The sequence below is a fragment of the Ambystoma mexicanum genome, chromosome 10 (assembly GCF_040938575.1).
Source record: "Ambystoma mexicanum isolate Mex_15411 chromosome 10, UKY_AmexF1_1, whole genome shotgun sequence".
In the NCBI taxonomy this organism is placed as follows: Eukaryota; Metazoa; Chordata; class Amphibia; order Caudata; family Ambystomatidae; genus Ambystoma; species Ambystoma mexicanum.
The window spans coordinates 1,122,200,897-1,122,225,190 of NC_090932.1; the positions used below are offsets into that span (position 1 = coordinate 1,122,200,897).

Genomic DNA, 24,294 nt, shown 5'->3' on the forward strand with positions numbered 1-24,294 from the left:
ACCTTCCTCCGAATTAACTCTTACGTGACTTTGGTCTTGGCCTTAATGACCCCAACCATAGCAATGCCACATCGGTAGCCAGCTCCCTTTCCGCCCTTGGCCTCCTTCAATGCATCCACACACCTACTTATGATATAGGCCACACCCCTGACTGGATAGCAGACCTCAACTGCCAGATCTCAGTCACAGCAAACACCCCTACTCCATGGTCCGACCATCATGTGTTGGCCTTCACCATCTCACCTATCGCACTCAATATACCCTTGCTACCTCCCACCTTGGCCAGAAGTGACTGAAACATTACAAAAGAACGCATTCCACTGCTCTACACACTGCAAAATGAACATCTAATAACTTGTACTTGCGAACCTCTACTCTGAGACTCTGACAAAAGCTATCAACACGGTAGCCCCTCCTGCTCTACGCAAAACTAAACAGCCATTCACAATAACCTGTGGTTCACCCCCAACCTCCTAGAGCTCTGAGCAAATAGGTGCCTAGCTGAAAAGAAATGGAAACAATTGCCTTCTGAAGAGCAAAAATGCTCCTTCTCCACTGCAGCCAGCAAATATAAAAAAAAGCCACAGTGCTTGCTAAAGCAACCACCTTCAACAGTAGAATAGCTAATGCTAAATCCAACAGTAGAGACATCTTCACAATCCTCAGGGAACTAGAATCCCCATCCTCGGGAACCACCTCCGTTCACTAAAGATGCGGCATGGTGCGACAACATACAAAGAGCCGTCTAGGGTAAGATAGACACCCTGCAATCTAAAATCAACTGTAAACTATAATCCCTTAGAACGAGTCCACTTCCTCCTACCCCTTCCCACTCCACTCTCCCTGGATTAGACAAGCCCACATTTTACTTTACCAGTATCACAAAGTTAGAAGTCAAAGCCATCCTAAAAGGCTTAAAACCCTCATGATGCAAAGGGGACATATGCCCTGCACCCATCATCCATGACTGCTCAGAGGCCTTAGCCCCTTTTTATTACCGGCTTCATCAATTCTTCATTCTCCTCAGGTGTCGTCCCCTCCATGCATAAGGAAGCATAAGTACGCCACTCCCTCTTATCAAGAAACCATCCCTACACCTCACAATAGCCAATAACTACAGACCAATGACAACCGTCCCATTTTTCCTGAACATACTAGACGGGGTGGTTTATATCCAAATACAACACTTTCTGGAAGCCAACAACTTCCTGAGTTTGTGACAGTCTGGCTTCTGCCCAAGCAACAGAACGGAATTCGCCCTGCTTGATTTGAAAAATCCGCTGGACAAAATGTGGGTCTCTCGTAGAGTACCCCAATGGTCAATTATCTACATTATACAACCTTTTCACCAAACCCTTCTTTGACCTCTGGACTCTCTGTGTATCCTACGCTAACTATGCTGATGACGCGCAAATACTCATCCCAATCCCTGGCAAACTACCATGAGGATTTCGCTGAGCTTAACTCAGTCTATTAGACTATCCAGACCTGGATGGCCATGCATCGCCTTGGCCTAAATGATGACAAGACTGAGATCCTCCTGATAGGCTCACCGTCAGTTTTATAGAATCTTAATGCCCAATATGCTTCATTCAGTATTGACGGCAATACCATCCTTGTCTCTCCCAATGTTAAAACCTTAGGAGTCTACCCGGATGCCTCGCTGACCTTAACCCGCCAACTGAAGTACATTGCTGCTACTGCCGCATATACCATGAAACTAATCAATGCCTCCAGACCATACCTCTAACTGGACGTCTGCCAGACAATTGCACAGGCAACTATAGGATCCAGGCTGGACTATTGCAAAGCTCTCTTCTGTCACCTCTTCTTCCAACATTCATAAAATGCAGGTGATCCAAAACAACACACTTTGAGCAGTGCTCAACATTTGGAGAAAATAACACATCTCGGCCATAAGAAAAAAAGGCCCACTGGATCCCAGTGCGTGAACAGATACTATCACACATGGATGCATCACCAAAACTGCTCCCCCTTATCTATCAGCAACAATTCAAAATGTCCAAGCATCCAGACCAACCAGACTGGGCCAAAAGCTGGAGGTTCAAGTGGACATCTGTGACGATCAAAGGGTAATGAGAATATCCTGCAAATGGTTAGGAATGTCTCTGCAAGTCTATAGTACAAGTTCAGGTTATTACAATTTTGTCCTGGTTGCACAAGCAAAGATTTGATTGACTCTTTTTTTGCTCCTTGGACTAGATTATTTTCTAACATTTCACCTGGCTAACACTAGCATTCAGGTGAAATCCTGTAATCCTTACCTTGCAGCAGTCGGTACATAGAAGATTAATAAGGGAAAGCGTTTCTCATTAAAGCAGGCAGTGACCAAATATCACCTTTGATGGAATATTAAAACTGTTCCTTCCAGCAAAAATACCTCTGTGCTTTGAAGCAATACACTCTTAAGGACAAGAGTTTGATGTGGACCAATGTCTTGTATCCTAGAAATATACAACATTCAGGTGATCCCTCGTTTAGTGGGTGTTCATGAGAGTACTAGAAGAGCAAAAGAGACGTCTGTGGCATTTCAGGACCTGTTACTTAAACAGAGAAAGCAACTCTAAATATTTTAAAGGTACTGAACATCCAGAAGAATTCAACTTTATGTTGTTGTGGGCACACTGTCCCTGGGTACAGTCTGCCCAAAAGAATAGGATCCCTGACCTGACACTGCACCCTTCTGTATTTAAAGCAAGTCCATCCTTATTTATCACACAACTAAACATATGCAAATTACTGTGTATAAATAATCTACCAATTGTAGGCTATTATCCATAATGTTGCTACCCTTGTGGTGTATTTCATTACATAATACCAATTTAAAACAATGTCGATGAGTAGTATACAAGTTTTAGTTTTGGCTATTAGGCGGCGCTGAAAGCGCTACCTTTTAAAGCTGAATATTGGCATTAACTAAGAGCTTGAAATAGGGGCTTTGAATGCAGGGCTGTAATGCTTTTCAATGCAGATGATATTGAAGGATGTATGTATCTAGTTTGGCTATGTGGCCCACCCATTCCTGCCCATTGCTAAGTGACTTCTATAGCATGCCCCCCTCCCCCGCCCATTCCCACCCATAACACACCTCTTTTTGCACACTTTGGCTGCAAATGCATTGTGTGGTGAATATGTGGGCTATTTGTACTTTCAAAATGGCAGCCGCCATCTGTTAATGTAATTTGACTTGATGCATTCAAATATATTTACTGCAGCGTTCAAGTTATGTTACACATTTTACAGTATTGTTAAAGATAAACAAGGTACTGTAATAGTTTCATTTGGGTTGAAAATGGCTGTGAAAATGTACATCTAGTGACTTGTAGGGCATGGGTCAAGTGTTTTTGATGTAAGGAGCACCTGATTAGCTATGCAGTTAGTGCTGTGATTGGATTGTAGTGTATTTGTCCAAGTATGCCATTTTGTTTCTGGTAAGCCATAGCTGAAAGCTATATTTTTTGTTTGCATTTGTTAATTTTTAGTTTAGTTGTTAATTTGTGGTGGTGGCTTTAAGCCACTGCTGACATAACGTTTCTTATTACTAAAGTTAGAAGTATGTGCCAGAGGCAAATTAATATTGTTAACTCGCCGCCAGCACCTATGTGAGTTAAACAAAGTGAAAGTCGGCAGCGGCTTGGCTTTCCCGATACCGTCGACTTTCACTTTGTTTTATTAATGTTGGCAACATGTCCCGGCAGCGGATTAATGTTGTTAACCTTCCGCCGGCACATATTTGCAATGTTCGTTAAACAAAGTTAGTCGACGCCGCTGACTTTCACTTTGTTTTACTAACGTAAAAACCCTCTGATTCTGTGGGTGGATGGAGTCATACGTTTAAAAAAACCCGCACGCAGTGATTCCCACGTCCAGATTTACTTTAGGAATCGGCCCATCCAAGGAATGTGGGTTGGGAGTATGCTTTGCCAGTGGATACAACGGTCCAATTTGTATCCCGAATTGCAACAAAATGCACTTAGATCTACATCGCCTGTTTTTTTTTTTTTTTTTTTTTTTTTTTTTTTTTTTTTTTTTTTGTTTTTTTTTTTGCTTTGTTTTATTTTCCATGTGCATGGTAGCCGCACTGAAAGGTCAGGTGCAAGATAACGTGTTTTCAGAACCCTGGCAGCATTATCTGCCTGATGGAAAGTCTATGAGAAACCTGAAGGCGTTTCACTTGCTAGTCCTTGGGGATCTGTCATCCATTTGGCCAGGACACGGCCATTGCTATTGGATACAGTCCCTGTTGGTGGACCAGTGGGGGAGGATCACCTGGGTGAGGGTCTTTGGGGAGTGGAAGTGGGACGCCGACGGTTGAGACGCGGTACCTCCTTCCCTGTAACACCCTTTCCCCATCCTACCCGGATATTTAGAAGCTCTACCTACCCCTGCCCCCTTTTCCGACACAAACACTTTCTAACAAACATCAGAGTAACCCCAGAGCCGTTTACCTCACATGTCCCAACACAAGGGTCAGACAAAGTCGGGAAATTGACAATAATCGCACACACCTGACGGCCCTTTACCTTCCCCACAGGGATAAAAGGCAGAGCATGAGAGCACACTATGAGCAAGGATGAGCACACTACGAAACAGCTACATCAAACCAGCAGTTCAAACTGAGGAGAAAGGCGCCAAGACCTCAAAGTACGACCTAGGGGGGGACCTGCCCGTGCGCTTTTCAACTCAGACCCGCGAAGCCTCCGAAAAGGAAATTACAAGACCGGTAAGTACAGTGGACATGTGGAGGGACAGATGTCAACAGCGCACAAGGGCCTCCCGCATTGATAACACAGGTGGGGAGGCACGCTGGCTACCCGTGGTACCGTCCTTGACTCCAGAAGCAATCTAAGCCAGCGGACCCGACACAATCGGTGAGTCAGAAGAAGCTCATGACGAACCAAATAGTATTGAGCACAAGGTTGCAAGCGGCAACATTAGATGAATGCAAGAACTTGAGAACTTTTGGGGGAAGTCAAGTGCCAGCTACAGAGTGGTCAGGTGCCACAGGGGTGCTCATTCGAAGGACTCTCGCTGGCCCCTTTTGCGTTGAAACTAAAAGTACCAGGAGGCCCTAGGTGTCGACGTGGTCCTACAAGGGTCATGTCAAATCGCTTGTACACCCGAAAGTCTCTGACTCATTGCCAAGAGAAAGCTAAGGGAAGTGAATCCCGCATCTGGAACGTATAGTGAACTGTATATTTGGCAATCATGAAACCCGGTTTGTAGGATGCCTGTGAGTTGGGGTGAAGAGTAATACACATGTGAACACTGTATAGACAAAAGTGAACCTGGCCGAATGGTTGTCCCCAGTGGGAAGTTGCAAGCTGCATTTGAAAGACCGTAGTGAACCTGACGGAGGAAGGCCCAAGTTGAATGAAGGATGGAGCTCGCCAGAGGGAGATTCAAGGAGCAGAGAATTACCCAAACCACAGAATTACCAAAGGAACTTTTGTTTGTTGTTTTGATACATCAGGCAGTCGAAGGCAAGAGACTTTGCAGAGAAGAGACCTGGCCCTTGAAGGTTCTGATATTGTTGAACTGGAATCGTGCGCCTCATGCTTGAGAGGCCTAGGAGTGTGCTGTGCTCAGAAGCCCCGCCTTGCCCCTTGCTAAAAATGTGGGGAAGGGAGATTCAGCCAAACCAATTGTTTTGTGAACACTTCTTTCTTTTCTGGAGAACATTATCCCACACTCTTTTTGTAACTTGGTGGTAAGGATTGGAAATAGGTTTTTAGTATAGGCCCTTTTTATTTTGACAAGACGCTTACGGGCACTGCCTTATCATTATTTGATGGTCGTAGCTTGCTTCCGTCTTAGATTTAGGTTTAGATTAGGCGTTTATCTCACCCGTTATGAAGTTCACTAAACACCCTTTAACTGTGATCACTTGCATCTGTCTTTACTGTTGCCGCCATGAGTTCCTTACAAGTCTTATTCAAATTTGGAGAGTTGCCACTTTCACAGTCTCTTGGCATTTTTGGACATGCAGGCAAATGGGTGGGGCTTTCTTATTCAGAGCAGAGGAGCAGTGCAAGATTGGTCTAGTGATTTTTGATGTACTGATTTATTGATTTTTGTGTTGATGGGTGCACTGTGTTTTTGGTAAGGGCTTTTGAGATCTGTGTATCAAGGACAAACTGCAGGTGTAGGTATCCTATTCAGTTTATTATTAATGAGATCTGCCCTTATAGTTAGGTTGGGTCCCGAGTTGCTGTAGGAACTCCACATCTCACTCAGACGGCGGTTGAGGTGTAGTTAGGATGATTGTAGTAGTTGGTGCTGAAAATGACGCCATTTGCTTGTGTTCACCTGCATTGTGCTGAATTGTGTAGGTGGCTTGTAAATGTGAGTGATACACGTTTGAATATTGAATTGCATGCAAGGTAGAGCACAAACAACCAAGAAGCTACACCTAGAAAGCGACAAAAAGGGATGACATGGCATAACATTTGATTCTTTTCATTGTTTTTCTCATAACAAATAGACTCAAGATAAGTTCATGGAGCTTTGCCGTTCTTGCTTATTATGGAACTAGATACAAAATGCACTGCCCATGCGTAAGCTTTTGATAACATGCTTGGCTATGTTAAAGCTTATTTACTCTTTCATGAGATTAACAGTCGCAGCATTGGTAGTGAATTGGAATGTCTGCTAACCTTTCAGTTGTGACTTTTGAGTAGTCATGGGAAAGGCACTTGCCAAGCACCGTCTTACTGGTATTGACTGGCCATGATGGTACCAGGTACAAAATGGTGTGAGTACCTGGCATATAATAGCAGTGCCTGGCAAATGCCTACTACTTATACAAAGGCCAAAACGGTTGGCGTTTGCAAATGCTTGTTTATGTATGCCTATTTGTATTTGTGTGATAAAGATGAGCATGTAAATGCAAAAAAGAGCTATTTCAGACCGGGGCCTTTTAGCTCATCTTATAGACAGGCTTTCCAGACACCACACCATGGGCATTGTCCCTAGAGCTATGGAAAGCTTGGTTGTTCCTGAGATTTCTAACTTTAAAATATTTAGAGTTGCCTTCTTTCTTAGGCAATTGATGCAAAGGGGAGGAGGTACCTTGCATAGGCCCCCACTAAGGTAGCATTAGAGCATCTGTGAAACTAGAATCCTCCTTTTCAGTTGTGCGTCCCAGCTTATTTTCTTGAGCCAGTGCGACTCAGAAGATTTTTAACCATATGGAGATTAGTGCTGCTTTCACCCCAATGATGGACCTTCTGGCGGCTTTGTAATCCATTGAGAACCTTGAGGAAAAGGGACAGAACATACCTGTAAGTGCAAGTCGCCTCTTGCCCATGCATCCTTTGTACAGACGGGCCACTTCTGTTCCCCATCCCCTCGTTTGTCGAGAGTGGAAATAAGATCTGGAAGTCGCAAGGGGGTCTGTGGGAGGAGAACATGGACTAAAAAAAGGTAACTATGGATCAACGTGTACTGACTGTGTGTGTGTTTCTGATGTTGGAAGTACTCTAGTGAGTCGTGTAATGGTATGGAATGGGCATTCTCGCTCTACTTCACACTAGGGTCTATGCCTCCCTCCTATATAAGGGCTATTCAGTTATGCAGCTTTGACTTCATGGTGAATGCGAAACAGATGTTGTTGATACAGTAGTGCCTGTTCCTTATTTTTAATACATTTTAATTTTGTTTTCCTTCAGCTTTTGCCATTCACATCCAGATGTTTTCCATGGGTCGCCCCTGGCATTCGGAGCATCCAGACCACTGCTGTGTGCCTAAAGGTATTAATGGATGGTTGAACCTGTAGCATGCAAAAATGCAACGTCCTATACTAGGGAATTGAGGGGTTTGCCGACCTGCTGGTGTCCATCAGCAGTGTTGCAGTACCCAAAAAATAACACCCTACTCCTAACTAAAAACCTAAGCATCATTTACAATATAGAGCAAAAACAAACCAATCTTACTAAAATCCACAAGCTCCGTTATCCTCCAACTTTCTAACGTAAATGGAAGAATTATCAAGGTTTTTATTGGGAACACCAGCACAAATATCTATCAAAAGAAGCACACCCTAATTAATGAACGCATTCAGCTACGAAGTTGAATGTTGATGTGAAACATTTTGCTGCTCTTTGCGTTCAGCCTTTACCGTTTGGTCGGCCTTTTAGTATACTCCCTTTTTTGGGGGTTGTTAAATGCACACTGTGCTTTATTCATACATGTACATTCGGTATTGTTTGCATGCCCGTACAGAAAGCACCCCTATTTTCCTTTGGCAAACTGCAGGCCTACTACTGCTTGTAAAACCCATGCATCGCGCGATAACGCTTGCCACGCGCTCAGACAATGAGGGGTTCTCCCTCCTACTTTTATGCCTATCGCACTCACCTCCTGAGACATTGGGCTGACGGTAGGTTCCTCTCCCTCTACGACCTCTGGGAAACCTGGATCTGGTCGGAAATAAGGTATCTTGTTGTTTCCCTTCCCAGTATTGGGCGCGCGGCCCTTGGGGTCTTCGATGGTAGTTGAATCGACCGGACGGGCGACCCCTTTGGCGTCCGGTCCCGTAAAAAACACGATTTGGGAAGATCTTTTTATTGAGCTTTGCGCTCTCTCCAGAGCGGAATAGGTGCCCACAAACTGCGCCATTTCTTTAGCGAATGCTTCGCGGAATAAGAGTCCTTTGGCGCTCTCGCCTGCTTCGTAGGAGGCGAGATCACTTAGTTTATTATCGATCTTTAGCAGAACTCCTCTTCTTCTCTCGGAGGAGATTGCACAATTCGCATTGCCTAAGAGACACACTGCTCGTTGGGTCCAATTAGCGAGTGCGGAGACGTCCACCGGGGTACCAGTATCTTTTGCCTTTTCTGCGAGGTCCATTATTTTGGCTAATGGTCCCGCCAGGTCGAGGAGCTTGTCTTGGCACCCTCGCCAAGCCCGATCTACTCCCTTCCTTATATCTTTCACTGATTTAGTCACAAAAGTGACCATCTTGGGGTCTAGATCTGGTGTTTCTGTTAGTTTTCCCGGTAAGTCTGGTCTGGGGCATTCGGATCTCATACGAGATCGTACGTCTCGTTCCAGTGGTTTGCGGATGTGCTGCGCCATATACGCTGCCACTCTAGGTGACGGCACCCGCTCCGAAGATTTCGGGTGCCTGATTGTCTCCGGATCAAACATGTCAGTGGTATTATCCACCTCCTGTGGATCGATCTCTTCTTCCACCTGTTGAAAGGTGTCATTCTCACCCTCGTCGTCAGGCATATAGCCTTCGTCGTTGTCCCCTATATTTTCCACCCCTGGGGTAGGGGGTCGATCCTGGCATTCATCTTCTTTTCCAGGAAGGCTCTCTTTAGCCTAGTGACAGGGTCGCTCATTTCTTGGGGAGCAGTATCCTCCCTTTCCATATTGCTCGGGGGGGTCAAAGAGTTCTTGCTCTTCCGAGCTGTTTTACGCCCCTCAAGTTCAACCCCAGTGGGGTCTCTGGCTGACGGTCCCTCTCCGTGGCTCTATGCTCTCCTCTTCCTGGCAAGCCTTGCTTGCTGTTCCGCCAAAATAGCCTCCAGTACTTCTAACCTCTTAGCAATAGGTTGTACTCCCTGCGAGACTGCTTTAGAAAGCGAGTCTCCCAGCACCTGCTTAAAGCTTTGGGAGAGGTCTGTCTCCTGATTGTAAGGACTGTCCTCCCATTCTTCTTCAGACCACTCTGGCGAAGTGGATGGTGTCTGGCCAGGGCTTCTGCTTTGAGCCATGTTTAATATTGGCAGAGCCAAATCTATGTGTCAGCCAAGGGGTCTGGATCTGCTGCTACTCTCACTCGAGCTGTATAAAGCCCAGCTTTCTCTGTTTGTTGTATGTTCAATACCAACGTGAGCAGCTGTATATTATAAATATAAATCCCCTTTTTTTTTTTTTTTTTTTTGTTTTATGTAAGCTTGGAGGCCGTGTGTATGACGCTTTGCGAACGCACTTCCAACTGTGCGCGCGAGCGTTGGACGCGCAGGGAAAGCCAGGAGATTATTCCTTCTCCCTCTCCCCTGGGTCCTAGAACTAGTCGCGTCTGCCGGCGCCAGCACGTAATATGGGGGAGCGGGGCCGGCTGCCTGAGGCGAGCGAATTTCACTCGCGGCGTCGGCTCTGCCTCTCCCCGACAACCGACAAACTAATTGGCTAACTGTATACACGCGCAATAACGAACACGATACTCTTGCCTACGTGACGAGACGAACACGCTTTAAATGACGGTATTTATCATTATTATTATTCTTTTATTTTTCTTTTCTTTTTTTTTTTACAACCGCGCTAAATATTTCGCGCATCCACTATATAAAACGCCTAAGCTGCGCACTATGACTAGGCGAGATATACGATATTACACGGCTTGAAAAGCCAAACAAATAATTAGCGTAGCAGCTTAGTAAACTGAGGTACTTATCTCTACAAGGCAGCAAAAAAGAAAGAGGAAAGGGCTGACCTGCATGCGGATAGGTGCAGGAGGAGAGGTCAGGACTACCAAACCCCGGAGAGTCATGGGAGTCGTGGTTTGGAGTTAGATTTTGAGACTTTACTTGGATTGCAGAACTTTTAAACCCAAAATTTGCACCTTTTTCAAGAAAGTTCAGAAAAACATTACAAAATGTGTAGTTTTAAAAGTTTAATTTGAAAAGCTAATTATGGCAGTAATAAAGAAAGTAAAGCATAATGCGAGCCTCCTGTCTTGTCATAGAATACATTTGCCTGCATATCCGAATGTTGGAATAGTGACAGATGCATACATTTCCATTTCCCTAGGACATTCTGACTTGTGAGGGAGGCAAAGGCATGAGACATTAAGAGCTAATGCCCTCCCCAATGTGCTATGGGACAGGATGTACCAGGTTCCAAACCAGTGGCTGCACTTCTGGCCGCCCAAGCATTCAGACGTAAGCCGCTCTATAGCGGTTACAGTAGTTCTGGCTTCATGAGGGCTCTGCACAACTAGGGCTATGGTTGCAGTTTGGAGCAATTGGGCGTTGCTGAGTGTGCAGTTCAAGCTTCTGCTCAAATTGTACAAGTGTAGCTCAGCCAAGGGAGTGTGACCCTGGCACAGGAGGGTTAAACACTATGTGGGGTTAGGGCATAACTGAGCAAGAGTGGTTGAGGCACCTTTTTTTAGTTTTGGGTAGGTTAAGACCAATGTTGTATGGACCAGTTTTAGTTTTGTAATTGGTTATGGTAAGAGACTGGTCCAACCGTTTTGTTTTTGTGTGTGTGATCTTTATTGGTAGATGATCCGACATGATATAACAATCGATTTTTGCTGGTCATACATACATGCATAAATTCTGTCAGATAGGAACATACACCGGATTTACTATAACGAGGAATTGTAACCCAAAACGATTAACGAACACTGGCATGGACTACTCTCACCATATAACCATTAATTTGTTCTACACATGTTAGGATGGGCATTCTCACAGTATTGAAAAATGTTTTAGAGGGTCCGTGGTAATGGTGGTCCCTGCCCTTCACCCACTTGTGAAACGGGAGCCAGACCTACAGGAATCTTTGGCGGGACCAATATGCTCAAGCACATACCTTTTCCATTGCCAACACTCACACAGCCTCACCCACCATAAAGCCACCACCGGGCCCTCAGCCGTTTTCATTGGTGAGCAAGAACCATTCTAGCAACATTGAGCGTATCTTTGATTAAGGTTGCTCCTGGTCTGTTCACTGCGTACGCTCCCCCCTACGAAAATTGCAGTCGGTGAGAAAGGCACTTGCACCCCCACAATATCTTTGAAGTGCCCCAGGATCGCCTTCCAAAATTCAGGGCAGGACCATCACATGTGGTGTAGCTATCCAACCTCTCCAGTTTCTCCAGTATACAGGCGAGTATTGATTATATTGTAAAGCCTCTGTGGCATAAGGTACCATGGAAAGAATAATTTATATGCTGCTTCAACACCTTCACATCTTTTGGGGCCTCCTCCAAATTTGCTCACATACTTCCACAGAGATCGTAATTCCCAAGTATTTTTCCATTAATGGTAGTTTGTCCTCCGGTACCGTTTTGTTTAATAGTCGGTAGAGTCTTGAAACCCTCTTTTGAGTGACTCCCTCTTTCATGGATACTTCCAGCCCTATCAGCTGTGTAGCGCCAGCATCCCACCCCCCTATGTGAGATTCAGTGTTGGAGTTGTATGTAATGGAACCACTCCCCTTTGCCCAACTGGAATTTCACTTTCGTGCCTTCGAGCGAAAGTGGGGAACCCTCCTTATACAAATCTACTAGCCTCAGTGTTGAGGAATCTCTCCAACCTCTGGGTGGGCAAACTCGGATTATCTCACACAGGCGTGTAGGGACACGTCCAGGGGGGTCAAGTCTCTTTGCTGCAATGCCTGACTCCAATACCACAGAGCACATTTGATGGCATCTAAGAGGACCCCTCCTGCCACTTGCAACAAATTCCCCAGGAATTGTTGGGGAGAATTCTCGGAAATGTGCTAATTCTCTCCACCTTAAGACCCCCAGCAACTTTGCTGGATTTTGAGGACTTCATTTTTTTTATCCTGGAGAGAGAGTGACTCTTTTTCCCACTTTCTCATGTATTTTAATGTGAATTTTACCTCTGTTTCTTTTGGTTGTGGAGACTGACAGACTCCATAGGCATCATCTTTTACATTGTGTCCCAAAGCACCTTCAGTGCAGTGACACAGGGAAGTCTTCCAGATTTCCCAAAGGTTTAAATACCTTCTCTGGGATAAACTACGGTTTCCCAGAGCTGTAAACTGAAATTGACTTTACTTACCATTGTAACTTACTAGACCCAGCACAAACTATCTTATGCCGGAGGGGTTACCTAGTATCCCCTTTGTCTAGTTTCTCATGTAACATTTGGGTTACCTAGTATCCCCTTTGTCTAGTTTCTCATGTAACATTTCATATGTTACCCTTTTCTCATTGAATGGCTGGCGGCAATGGTTTAGTTTGAACTACCATGGTATGCCTTTACCCCGGGCTACGTTCGCAGCTACAGTAAAGCATACACGGGAGCCACCTGGTCTTCTTTTTTCACCATTTCTTTTTGGAAAGGTCCTTCTTGAGATTTGCCTTGCGCGCCAAACCAGGTTTGGTCTTTGTTCATTCAGCCTTTGGCTGGGTTCAGGAGTGAAACCCGCCTCTTGCTCCAGAGTATCTGGGTTAGGCAGGAAGTGAGGGAGGTGCCCGAAACCCACCTGTGCCTATTCTCCTAGGAGACCCAGATGCACTCTGTGGTGATTGGCTGGCTGACTGTCCGGCAAGGAGAGCCACCATGCTGGGTGTTTGACAGCTAGGGTGGAATGAATGGGAGATAACTGAATAAAAGGCGAGTCCTTTGGCTTGGAAGGCAGAGTCGACCACTGGACGAAGGAACCAAAGAAGAACTTGAAGAGGACACCTGCTGCAACTCTTGGACTGTTGGTTTGCCCGGTGAAGCCCAGCTGCAGTGCCGAAACACCAAGTTCGCATTGACGGAGAAGCCCCTGCAAGGACGACTTCTCCCCTTGAGTTAGTGGGACCAATCCACTCCAAAGTAGGCCACCTGGACATCCATCTCAGAGCTGGTTGAATTTCCAGAGTTGCTGCTGGAAACCGTATAGCCAGGGAGAGGAACACCAGGTTGTGTGCGTTACTTTGAAGCTGGCGTAGAGCTTTTGGAAGATCCTCTGGACTCCCAAGAAGCGGGACTGACCAAGCCTGTGCCCCTTCAACAGAGTGCGGGACCCCAGAAGCAAGGAAAGTCCATCTCGATAGCCAGGAACTGCAGTGTTGCTATTTGCGGTAGACGCGAGGATCTGAAACGCTGAACAGCCACTGAAAGTGAAGTTTTCTGGTTGCAGGTTTTGACCGTCCCAGTGCATTGCAGGAGTCCCCCGACGTCCTCCCTCTTGTCCCCACGACTGAGACCCAGGAGCAGTGAGATCTGCAGAGCTATACAGGAACAGAAGTCATCAGCTGCATCTTTCCTTCATTTCTAAGGTACTGTAAAAACAAAGTCTAAGAGAACTTACCTCTTACTGTAGAGTTGCTTGAACCTTCTACAACTCACAAGTCTAATCATCTTGTGTCTTTACATTTGATTCTTCTTTTCATCAAAGACTCCCAAGAACTTGTGCAAAGACTTTTCTCATGTACTTACCATAAGTGCTTCATCCTATACAAGACTTTTGCCCATTGACTTTGGCTTAGCCTATTGAATTGTATGACTGTTCTTAGAGGATCCAAAAGTATTTGCCTGCTTGAATATTTGTGGTCACTTGTGTTCTAATAACCTTTGCCTTTTACCATCCTTTAAGAGTGTTGTGAATGCCGACAGTAAGATATTAATGTCCCTAGCAGCCTAGTATTGAAGCCACCTGTGGGTGTAGGTTGTGTCTGTGGGCCATCCCAAAAGGATCTTTTCTGATTTAGAAACTCAGTGTACAGTATTGAAGTGTATTTATTTGTTACTATTCTATTGCTCCCTTCTGAAGGAGGCTTTATAACTGACTGATAAATAAATTAATAATTGTTTATGCAAGAAACCTTGAATGTAAGAGTTTATTTGAATACCAGTAACAGTGAATCTTTGTGTAACTCCACTACAGCTCACATTTCCCCTCTTGAAATAAGCCTGGCTGCTCATCACGCTACCAAAACTGTGTAGTGCACGCTTATACCAAAGGTTGGGTTGCCTATACCTGTAGTCAGTTGTGTGTAGTAGTCCCAGAGGGTACTGCGTACAAACTTTGCCTAGCAATCGTAAAGCACCCCATGGTATGGATGTAGCACCCTGTTCCAAGCTGTGCCATCCTTTCATGCTACCCTCCACAGCCCAATCCAGCATAGGACATATATGCACTGCTGTAATATATATTTCAGTATCGGGGACTCCCAACCCTCCTGGGTATATAAGCCCTCATAAATACTCGTCTGGGGACCCTCTGTTTCTTAATTTGCCATATAAAGGAGAAAATATCCTTTTGTAGCGACGGCACCATTGGCGCCACTACAGCAACCGGCAAAGCATTCCCAACATGTAAAAGCCTGAGCAGAAGTGTCCTTTTGAGAGCTGCAACGCGGGCAAAGCATGTCGGGTCTTTAATGCCATCTCCGGAAATCATCCACTAATACGGCCCATAATGGGGTTATATTAGCACAATCACAAGTAGATTTTTTTAGTATTGGTGAGTTTTGTTTCCTGTGGCCATTTGTGAGAAGGCCCCCTGAGTGCTGTTTTTGCTTGGAATTCTGGGACTTGTTTTTTCCTAAATTTCAAATGGGGGGTGGGGTGGGGAATAAAATGCAAGTCGCTGAATCCACATGGAGAAAAAGAGGCTGTGGGGGCTTTTCAACTGACGTTGCGGAATGCAGCAGTGGGCAATGCAAGCATGGTATTAAAGTCCAAAGAACGATGTCCTACCTCACTTGAAGCTCCTCGCTTGGGTTTCATAGGGTAGTTTCTTGCGAAATTTGTCCAACAGGGGTTTAGTGCCTTTCTAGCATTTTAGTTTTCTTCTGACCTCATGTTTTTTTCAATTATTTGAGAACACCAAAAAGTGGAAAAGAGTAATTCCTGTATTGTCTGTCATCCCTTTGCTTCTTGCATATGGAACGTCCTTCCATTGGGTTACAGGGACACTGAAATGAGCCTGGAAGATCAAACTAATATCCCTCTCACACTTGAGGTCCCATGCTTTTCATCCAGCAGGCTCCTCCCTGCCATTCTTCAATATCTCAGACTGTTAGTGTAGTACACATTATAAATCTGACTGAGTCAGAAGGTTACAGGGATTTGTTGCTGAACACTAGGACTGTGTGACTTATCTGTAACTTACTGTAATTCTTCCTTTGTCTCATTCCCTTCATTACTACATATGGGAAGTTACGAAACATAGTAACAAGGGTGGTGGTAGACTGCACCGATAGCACAATCAGCCAAACCTTTCTGCATGGTGCCTGACCATACTGAGTGTCGACTCTCCAACTCTTGCCCGTAACACAGTAGTTGCATGGTGCTTGAAGAGTAGCCCAGTTGGTGGCTTGACAAATGACCACACTGGGAATAGGATCTCTGTAGTGCAATAGAGGTTGCTTTGGACAATACTACATGACATTTGAATATCATTTAATGATGGGTGTCCTTGAAAAGAGATTGTACAAAAGATTGCTGTCACATTTTTCAGGAGCATATCCCCCCAAAAGTAACAACTTGGCAAAAGATTAAAATGTTAATTTTGCTATTTGGCTAGATGTTTACGTCCCTGGTGGCGTTATAATTGCGGAGAGTTTCCTCTTCTGTGTATTGTTTTCAATAGCATATATCTAGAGAACTTTCCTGATTCAGATGGACGTCAGTGTCTACTTTAGGCAAAACTAGCTAAAGTATCTCAGTCAGTGTGACTTTATCCCATTAGTAGAGCACAAAAAAGTATAAACCGGTCCCGAATTCCACACAATGTTTAAATGCTGGCTGAATCTTTTAATTAAATGCAATAAAAGACATTACAAACCATAGTAGGAAATATACATATACACATTCCTCTGCAATAAATATTTGCACCAAATGAGGTTGAAACACAACCTATCGGAACACAGCCCGAAGGAACCAGAAAAAGCAGAGAAAAGTCCCCACCACCAAAGTACCAACAGACACTTGTGCACTTGGAAAACAACCTGAAAAATGAAATGTTAAGAGGAAGAATACCAATATACAACCCCTAACAAACCTTGGGTCATACTTGTGTGTTGACTCAGCACCTGTGCAGGTGTCTAAAATACAACATCAAATTTTAAACCACAAAATTAACAATGTCACAAATGCCAACTCGAGTTTCTGCTTGAACCGGCCATACATATTTCAAAGGGCCAAGCCTTCCTCAGGGCAGAAAGCTAGGAAAATGCACAATTGGGCGGGTGCTCAGGAATACAAAAACATACATATTGGTTGAAGTGGTCCATTCACCAAGTGGCACTCAAAATTACATCTAGTAAGATATAGCCATACTTAAAGGGTTTCTTTTATTAAAAGATGGAGAAACCTCTGAACAACCATGCATTTGAAGCAAGGCCTGGGTCCCCAACTCCACTCATGGAGTATCCGAGACACATTGAGAAAGAAACTGCTTAAAAACAAATCCGCAAATTGTCTACAAACAGACCCAACTAACGCAAGTAAGAAAAAAAGAAATTAAACAAAGAAGACATGCCGGAGAGCAAGCTCCAATCTCAGCCCAAAATAGCCACCATAATCCGGATCCAATCAAAGTGATCATCATCACGGATGCTGCGGCAGGGAATTTCGCTGCACATAGTGATCATGATGCAGCTCATGTCCACATGCTGGTGTATACACACTCAGCCACTATCTGAAATATAGATGTGTAGAATTACAGAGTCAGCAGGCATGTGGAATGGCTGCATGCCTATTGTTGTGGGGCATGAACGTGGAAACGGGCCGGCAGGCGACCGCGTGCCAGCAGTGTGCCTCGACCAGTACATCCTTAACTTAATTTCAGAAGTCAGATTACTAAAGGCAACGGGGAGACGAAGCGATCGTGGAAACCGTATCTCCCGTCAGTGGGATCATAATGAGGCCTGCTTTGTTTGCACGTCGTGTGATCTACTAAGTCACATGGCACGTAAATGAGCCAATGTTTATTGCGCGTCCATCTTCAAGTAGAAAGCATACTGCCTGCGCTACCAGCAGATGCAAACAATGAAATGCTAAACAAAGATGGGATCACATCTAGTAAGATATAGATATACTTAATTAAAAGTTTTCTTTTATCAACATGTATCCGAGAAACCTCCGACAACCACGCATCTGAAGCAAGGCCTGGGTCCCCAACTCTGCTCATTGAGTATCTGAGACGTATTGAGAAAGAAACTGCTTGAAAACAAATCCCCAAATTGTCAATAAACAGACCAAACTGAACGCAATTAAGAAAAAAAGAAATTAAACCAAGAAGACATGCCAGAGAGCAAGCTCCAATACCAGAGTAAAGCGAGTTTGAATACCTAAAATAGACACCATAAACCGGATCCAATCAAAGTCCTAATCACCACGGATCCTGCAGCAGTGAGTTTTGTCGACGAAGTGATCGCAATGCAGCTTATGTGCATATGCTGGTGCATACACACCCAGCCACTATCTGAAATATATAGATGTATAGAATTACGGAGTCGGCAGGCATGCAGAATGGCTGCATGCATATTGTAAGAGCTAAAAGTGTTGTGGCGCATGAACCTGCATGGAACGGGCTGGCAGGCAAGCTAATGCCAGAGGGATGCCACAACCAGTACATCGTTATGTTAATTTCAGAAGTCAGATTCCTAAAGGCAATGGGAACACGAAGCAAAAGTGGAAACCGTCTCACCCGACAGTGGGTTCCTAATGAGGCCTGCTTCGTGCATGCACATCATGTGACTGAAAAAGTCAGATGGCACGGAAATTAGGGTATTTCTATAAAGAAAGGGAGTGTAATGAAACAAGAATTCTAATGGGCGAACAACAATGACCAATTAAAGGTGGGGGTTTGATGCAATGGGATGGAATGAGCGACTCGCACATGATGTCTCATAGTGTAAAAGGGGATCATAGAAAGCAGGCAAGGCCCTCTTTGGGAACAAAAGGGCCTGGTATCTAAACTCCCTACAGACAGAAGGTTCAGATCAAGGGGTAAGGCAGTTGTCAAAGCAACAAACACTGGTTCGAGATTAAACTAACCAGGAAAAAGCCATCCCACTATATCAGACCGGTCTAGCTGTAACTGAGAGAGCTGTGGATTACATGAGGGCATGTCATATAATCTCATTGTTGAGCCCATTGGCATATGATTTCAGCCCAAAAATCTATTTTTGCTCCAATCGGAGCAGCCTATTGTATGTGTTGAACGCCTGTGCATCTGGGAGAACCCTGTCAATAACCTGCCACAGTAAATCATGGTCTATGTGGTTCAAGGACTGGTAATGATGGAGTTGTTGCACCAGTTCTGATCCAGACCTGTGTTCCTCATTTGTAATGGACACCCTCCTGGTCATTAGGCCAACTTAGATTTTAGGGCAAGGACATTAAATGCTTTGTACCACGCTAGTGGTGTTACAATTCCTATGTGATTTTAGTGTCCAGGTCACATTGTTGAAACAAAAAACTCAGCACGTCAAACATGTTTCACATGCGGCACAAGACCTGCATGGAAAATAGCCCAAAACAGGCTGACGTGGTGGAAGCCAACAATCTTCCTGAGTGTTGGACCGTATTTGGTCCATTGTTAACCGTGAGTGTACCAGCTGGTCTCTAGTATTGTGCCCCCTGTTTCAAGGCAAACAAGTGAGGTTTGGAGGTGCAGCCGGTGCTGCATACAGGATGATGTTTTTTAATCAGGTTATTGAGCCTCGCAGTATTAGGTGAAAAAGATGTAACACATACTGGCCAGTCAACACTTGAGGATTTGTCACAATTTGAAACTAGAGTGTCGCAATCTGTGAAGATGGCCTGTTTAGCATCATTTTTAAATCATTTTTTGGGTAGCCCCTGCATTCGAGTCTGGATATGAGGTCATTGGCATGTGTGCTGAAATCTTCTTTGAAAGTGCAGTTACGTCTCACCCTGAGTAATTGACTGTATGGTAAATTCTCACGAAGAACTTTGGGATGTTAGCTACTGAAAAGGAGACACGCATTTCTGTATGTTTCTTTGCTATATAAAACTGAACACAAACAACCGTAGTCATGCTTAATGAGTATGTCCAAAATAGGGACCTGAATATTGACTGCAGTGGTGAGTGAATTGGGTTACAAGTATTAAGCCAATCAATGAACTCTAATAGAGTGGCAGTCAACAATATCTCTCTCAAAAGGGTTATGGCTGAAGATATAGATGTTTTTAAAGTCCGCCATGAAGATATTTGCTAGGCTGGAAATGAAAGTCACCCCAAAAGGCATTGTTTGATTTGCAAGATCAAATCCTTACAGAAGGCAAAGAAGTTGTCAAGTAGAGCTATGCAGAGCCTCCATCAAAAATGTAGTGAACCTTGTGGGGTTGTGGACGCTGGTTAAGGGTGTATTTAACCACATCCAAAGCATCTTCTTGGGGGATGTTAGTATAAAGCGCAGGTAGATCAGAAGTAACGAGGAGATCAGTAGAGCGATGAAAATGATGACCCTCCAACCACCTGATCATGGCCGCAGTATCCTGCAGATGCAAACGCATCCCTGTGGCCAAGGGTTGTAAAAAAATAATCCAAATATTTACTACAGGGCTCAAGAACTGACACACATAAAGAAACAATTGGGCATCCTGGAGGGTTCTCCTCATCTTTATGAATTTTGCGGTGCGCATACAGAACCGGGGTGTGGATATCCCGAGGGGTGAAAAACATTGCTTCCTGGCACGATAAAAAAAAAAGCTTTCCACTCCTGCCATACATAACTCCTGCAGTCTAAGCATGATGGATTCAGTAGGATACAATCTGATTTGCATGTAATGGGAGGAATGCATCAGTAAGGCATTGACCATGTGGACTTATTTAGGAGTGTCAAATATAACGATACATATGCCTATACCAGAAGTTTTGATCATCAATTCTCTGCACTCTTGGAGCTGTTTGAGAGCCTGTATTTAACCTGGACCTAGATTGTTATGATACAGAGGAGAACCAGGGCAAATAGTTCTGGACAGACCTCTGAGGCCCATTCTTTAAAAAGCGAGAATTTCTGGGGGTGTATCTTGATCAGAAGGCATACATTCCAAAGGTGGACGAAACTGGGTAAATTAAGTTTGGGCTGGCTCAATGTGGTCGCTAAAAAATGCAGCCAGTCTGATTTTTCTAAAGAAACCCAAGTAATTCCAATTCTACCCGATCTGGATTGGTGTGTTGTGTGGAGACAAAAATCAAACCCTGTGATAGCACAATAATCTGTGCAGGGGTGAGCTTTTGAGAAGAGCGATTGAATACAGGCAAACGGCTTAGCGAGGATAATTCCGTCGTTAAGTGGGAAGTGAGGGAAGTGGTCGGAAGCGGCTGACACTCTGTACACTGGTGGCTCGTTGGTGCAGATTTTCAGTGCGGCTTGACTGCGGCGACGAGTGACGAGCAAAGCGTGTGCGGGCGTGTGGGTCCTTTCCTCTAGCAGGAAGTCTCAGGACGTCCCAGGATCTGATCTGACAACCGTTGGGATTTCTCAAGCGGATGGTGAGCAGACGGCGGAATCGGAGCATCGGAGCGAAGAGTGGAGAGTGGATTCAGCTCGATAGATTCTGTGTAGTGAGGCGTATCCGCGTACCGGCGAGGCAGCAGAGGCACAGAGGTGGGTGTCCGTGGCGGTGGGTCCGTGAGTCTCCGTGGCGGCCTGAAGCCGCCCGCGGCTGCGAGCCCAGCATTACCCCTTTTTTTTTTTTTCTTTTTTTCTTTAAGCGATCCTCACACACCCGCGAGCACAGAGGTGAGTGCCCGCAGCGGCCTGAGGCAGCCTGCGGTGGCGACCTCCGCTATCTCTAGCGACTTCACGGAGATAGATTATTACGTCTGGTGAGCCCCGTATAAGTGCCAGTATCAGTGCTGGAGGGTCTACTGATACATAACCAACTCACCAAACTAATGGCAGCCACCCTGATCTGATCCACAGCTACCGCCACCGACGGTGAGTCAACCGGGGCTCGATATTGATACTGATCAAGGGCATTGGGTTGAGGATTCGAAGGCTAGTAGTATAGAAATCCTGATCCTATATCCTACATGCGGTAGGCCGTTGTCATTTAGTACTAGACAGCAGTGGTCTCAAGCTCTAAGCCCCTTTGTAAGTCTCCTTAAACAAGAGCCCCAGAGATTACTCTTGGAAAATCCGCCGCCCGCTGACAGGAATTTTGGAGCCCAGGTAATCCAGAGTGGACAGCGGAAAAGAAGTGGTTGGGGCCTGGTTCAGACAATATAAAGTAAAAAAAGGGGGGAGACTGCGGGAGATTTTACTCCTTTGATCCCCCATTTTTTCACTGGCCGAATTCTCAGTCAACGAAGGGGTAAGAAATGGCCCGATACAATCTAAGGAGTGGACAACAAGTTGACGATCTAAGAGCTCCAGAGTGGGATGGTTCCTACATTGAAAAGTCCCTGCATGAGGATGGGAACCCCATAAGTTCTCAAACTCCGATTACCTTGACAAGAAATAACAACACAATAGAGGCACAAATTCATCAAGAACCTCAAGTGGACAAATTAACGGAGGGAGAAATTTTAAGGGACTCAACAAGGAACAGCCCATTTAGACAGGAGAAAGATTTTACTCTGACATCAACTAAAATAAAAGGGACTATTGATTATTACTTTCAGAAATCTGCGCAAGAAACTTTAAATGGACCTATGCCACACTCCCTAAAACTTTTAAATCAAAACACCAACTTACAAACGGAGATCAGTGGATCTGAACTACTCATCCCAGTTATGGAACTTTCAAGGACCCCAAATCATCTGTTGAGTTCGGCGCAGAATATACAACCACATGAAGAAAGATTAAACTCAACAGTGGTATCGAGAGGGGACACGGTCGAGTCTGATGGAATTTTACTGGATCAACCGGTGCAAATACGAAGTATGACACAGGGAAACAAGAATCAAAACCCAAATGATGGTGACTCCTCTCTTTCGGCTTTAAATTTTGTTCTAAATTCCTTGGTGAAGGTGTTTGACCTTCTAAAAAAAGATGTGCAGACCCACACAGGGATTTTAATGGAAATGACAAAGGATATTGAACAACTTGAATTTTCAGTCGTAGGCCAAAACAATGTAATAAACTGCTCAGTTCTACCCTTGATGATAAAGATGGAAGATGGCCTCATAAAGCATAGTGGAGACTTAACGGAAATTAAGCACCAAATGACATCCCTCATGAGTGAGAATAAGGAGATCAAGGATTTGTTATTGCAAATGAATGAAAGAAATGTATCGACTTCTTCATTAAATCAAGATCTAGCAATTAAAACAAAAGTCTTAGTCCCGGAATTGAATACCCTTCGGGATGCTACTCCCTTATCCGAATCAATAATGGAAGAATTCTGCCGATTGGCACAGATTGCTGAGTCAACGGTGGAACAGCAGGCGGAAGATCGACGGGAAGTTATTGAGAATTATGAAGTGGAGAGAGAAAACAACCATATGTGGAAGAAGAGTTCGCAACAATCCTATAGGAGAAGGAGAAGAGAAAGGCGGAAGAACCAAAAGCAAAATAATACAGATTCAAAGTTACGAGGTCGACAAGAAAAGAAAACAAAAAATGTGAAGAATACTGGATCGAAAAAACACAGATAAATGGCTTCATCAAGGGGATTTCAGATCCTGCAAAAATCATCGAGAATCAAAATATCTCGGACAAAGATGGTAGAACCAAAGGTAATGATTCTCCACAACAAGAAAGAACTGTCAGGGTAAATAAACCCAAAAAACAACCAAGGAAAAAACTCGAGACGGACAGAATTCCCGAAGCTGAGGGGGATGTACATATGGTAAAAAAAAACGAGTACTCAAACAGAAGGAAAAATGACGGACCTCGATAGAAATCAATCACGAGATGATCGATTAGATTAGAGACTACAGGGAAGATTTTAAAAATAGCTCCTATATTCAAAAACGGAAAAATGTTTTCAAAGCACCAATGCAGACCCAGATTGGTTTAAGAATTGCTCCAATATTCAATCAAACAAAAACAAAGACTGGAGATTTGGTGGTCACCCAAAGTTCTAGGATGGGTCATGCAGAGGATACAATATGTAAACAAACATCAACATCGAATACGTATTACCTTGATCAAACTAAAGAGGTAGGAAAAGAAGAGACTACGAACGCCCCGGTGAGAAACTCATCCTCTGAAATGGTACTTGAAAGAATAACAAATCCCCATGATGACCCAAATCCATATGCAATTCCGAGACTGTGGTTCACTAATGAGGAAAATCGAAAGTCCGGTAAACCCCTGAATAGGAGTTTGATTTTATCACTGGTTAAAAAACTTCCAGAATTATATTTATTTTCAACAAAAGACATTGAATATGTTCATTTTCCTAAACCAGAATGTATCAGCTTAGTCGAAGTTGGATTTGTTTCTAAATTGGGGGTAAAAGCTTTTTTAAATTTACAAGAAAGATTAAGAGAGGTGGGTTTGGAAGTGTATGAGCAATTGCCATCTCACGCAATAGAAATGATTGAAACAGAGGAACATGAGTTAAACCAGGGAAACATTTCCTCAATGCATGAAACCCACCGAGGAAAAAACGAAAATATCAACAATGAAGGGTCACAAAC

At 44.3% G+C, this 24,294-nt stretch overlaps 1 protein-coding gene across 2 annotated transcripts in view; it reads left to right on the forward strand.

The window, feature by feature from the left end:
• Window positions 1-24,294, forward strand: part of MRPS24 (mitochondrial ribosomal protein S24) — a 91,928-nt gene that overhangs the window by 15,193 nt on the left and 52,441 nt on the right. Inside the window, exon 2 of one of the 2 annotated variants that reach the window (XM_069618999.1) lies at window positions 7,692-7,772. The exons of the other annotated variant lie outside the window; for it this stretch is intronic. Coding sequence (XP_069475100.1) covers window positions 7,692-7,772 — 81 coding nt within the window. The remainder of the gene's footprint in view (window positions 1-7,691; window positions 7,773-24,294) is intronic. 2 annotated transcript variants of the gene reach the window in all.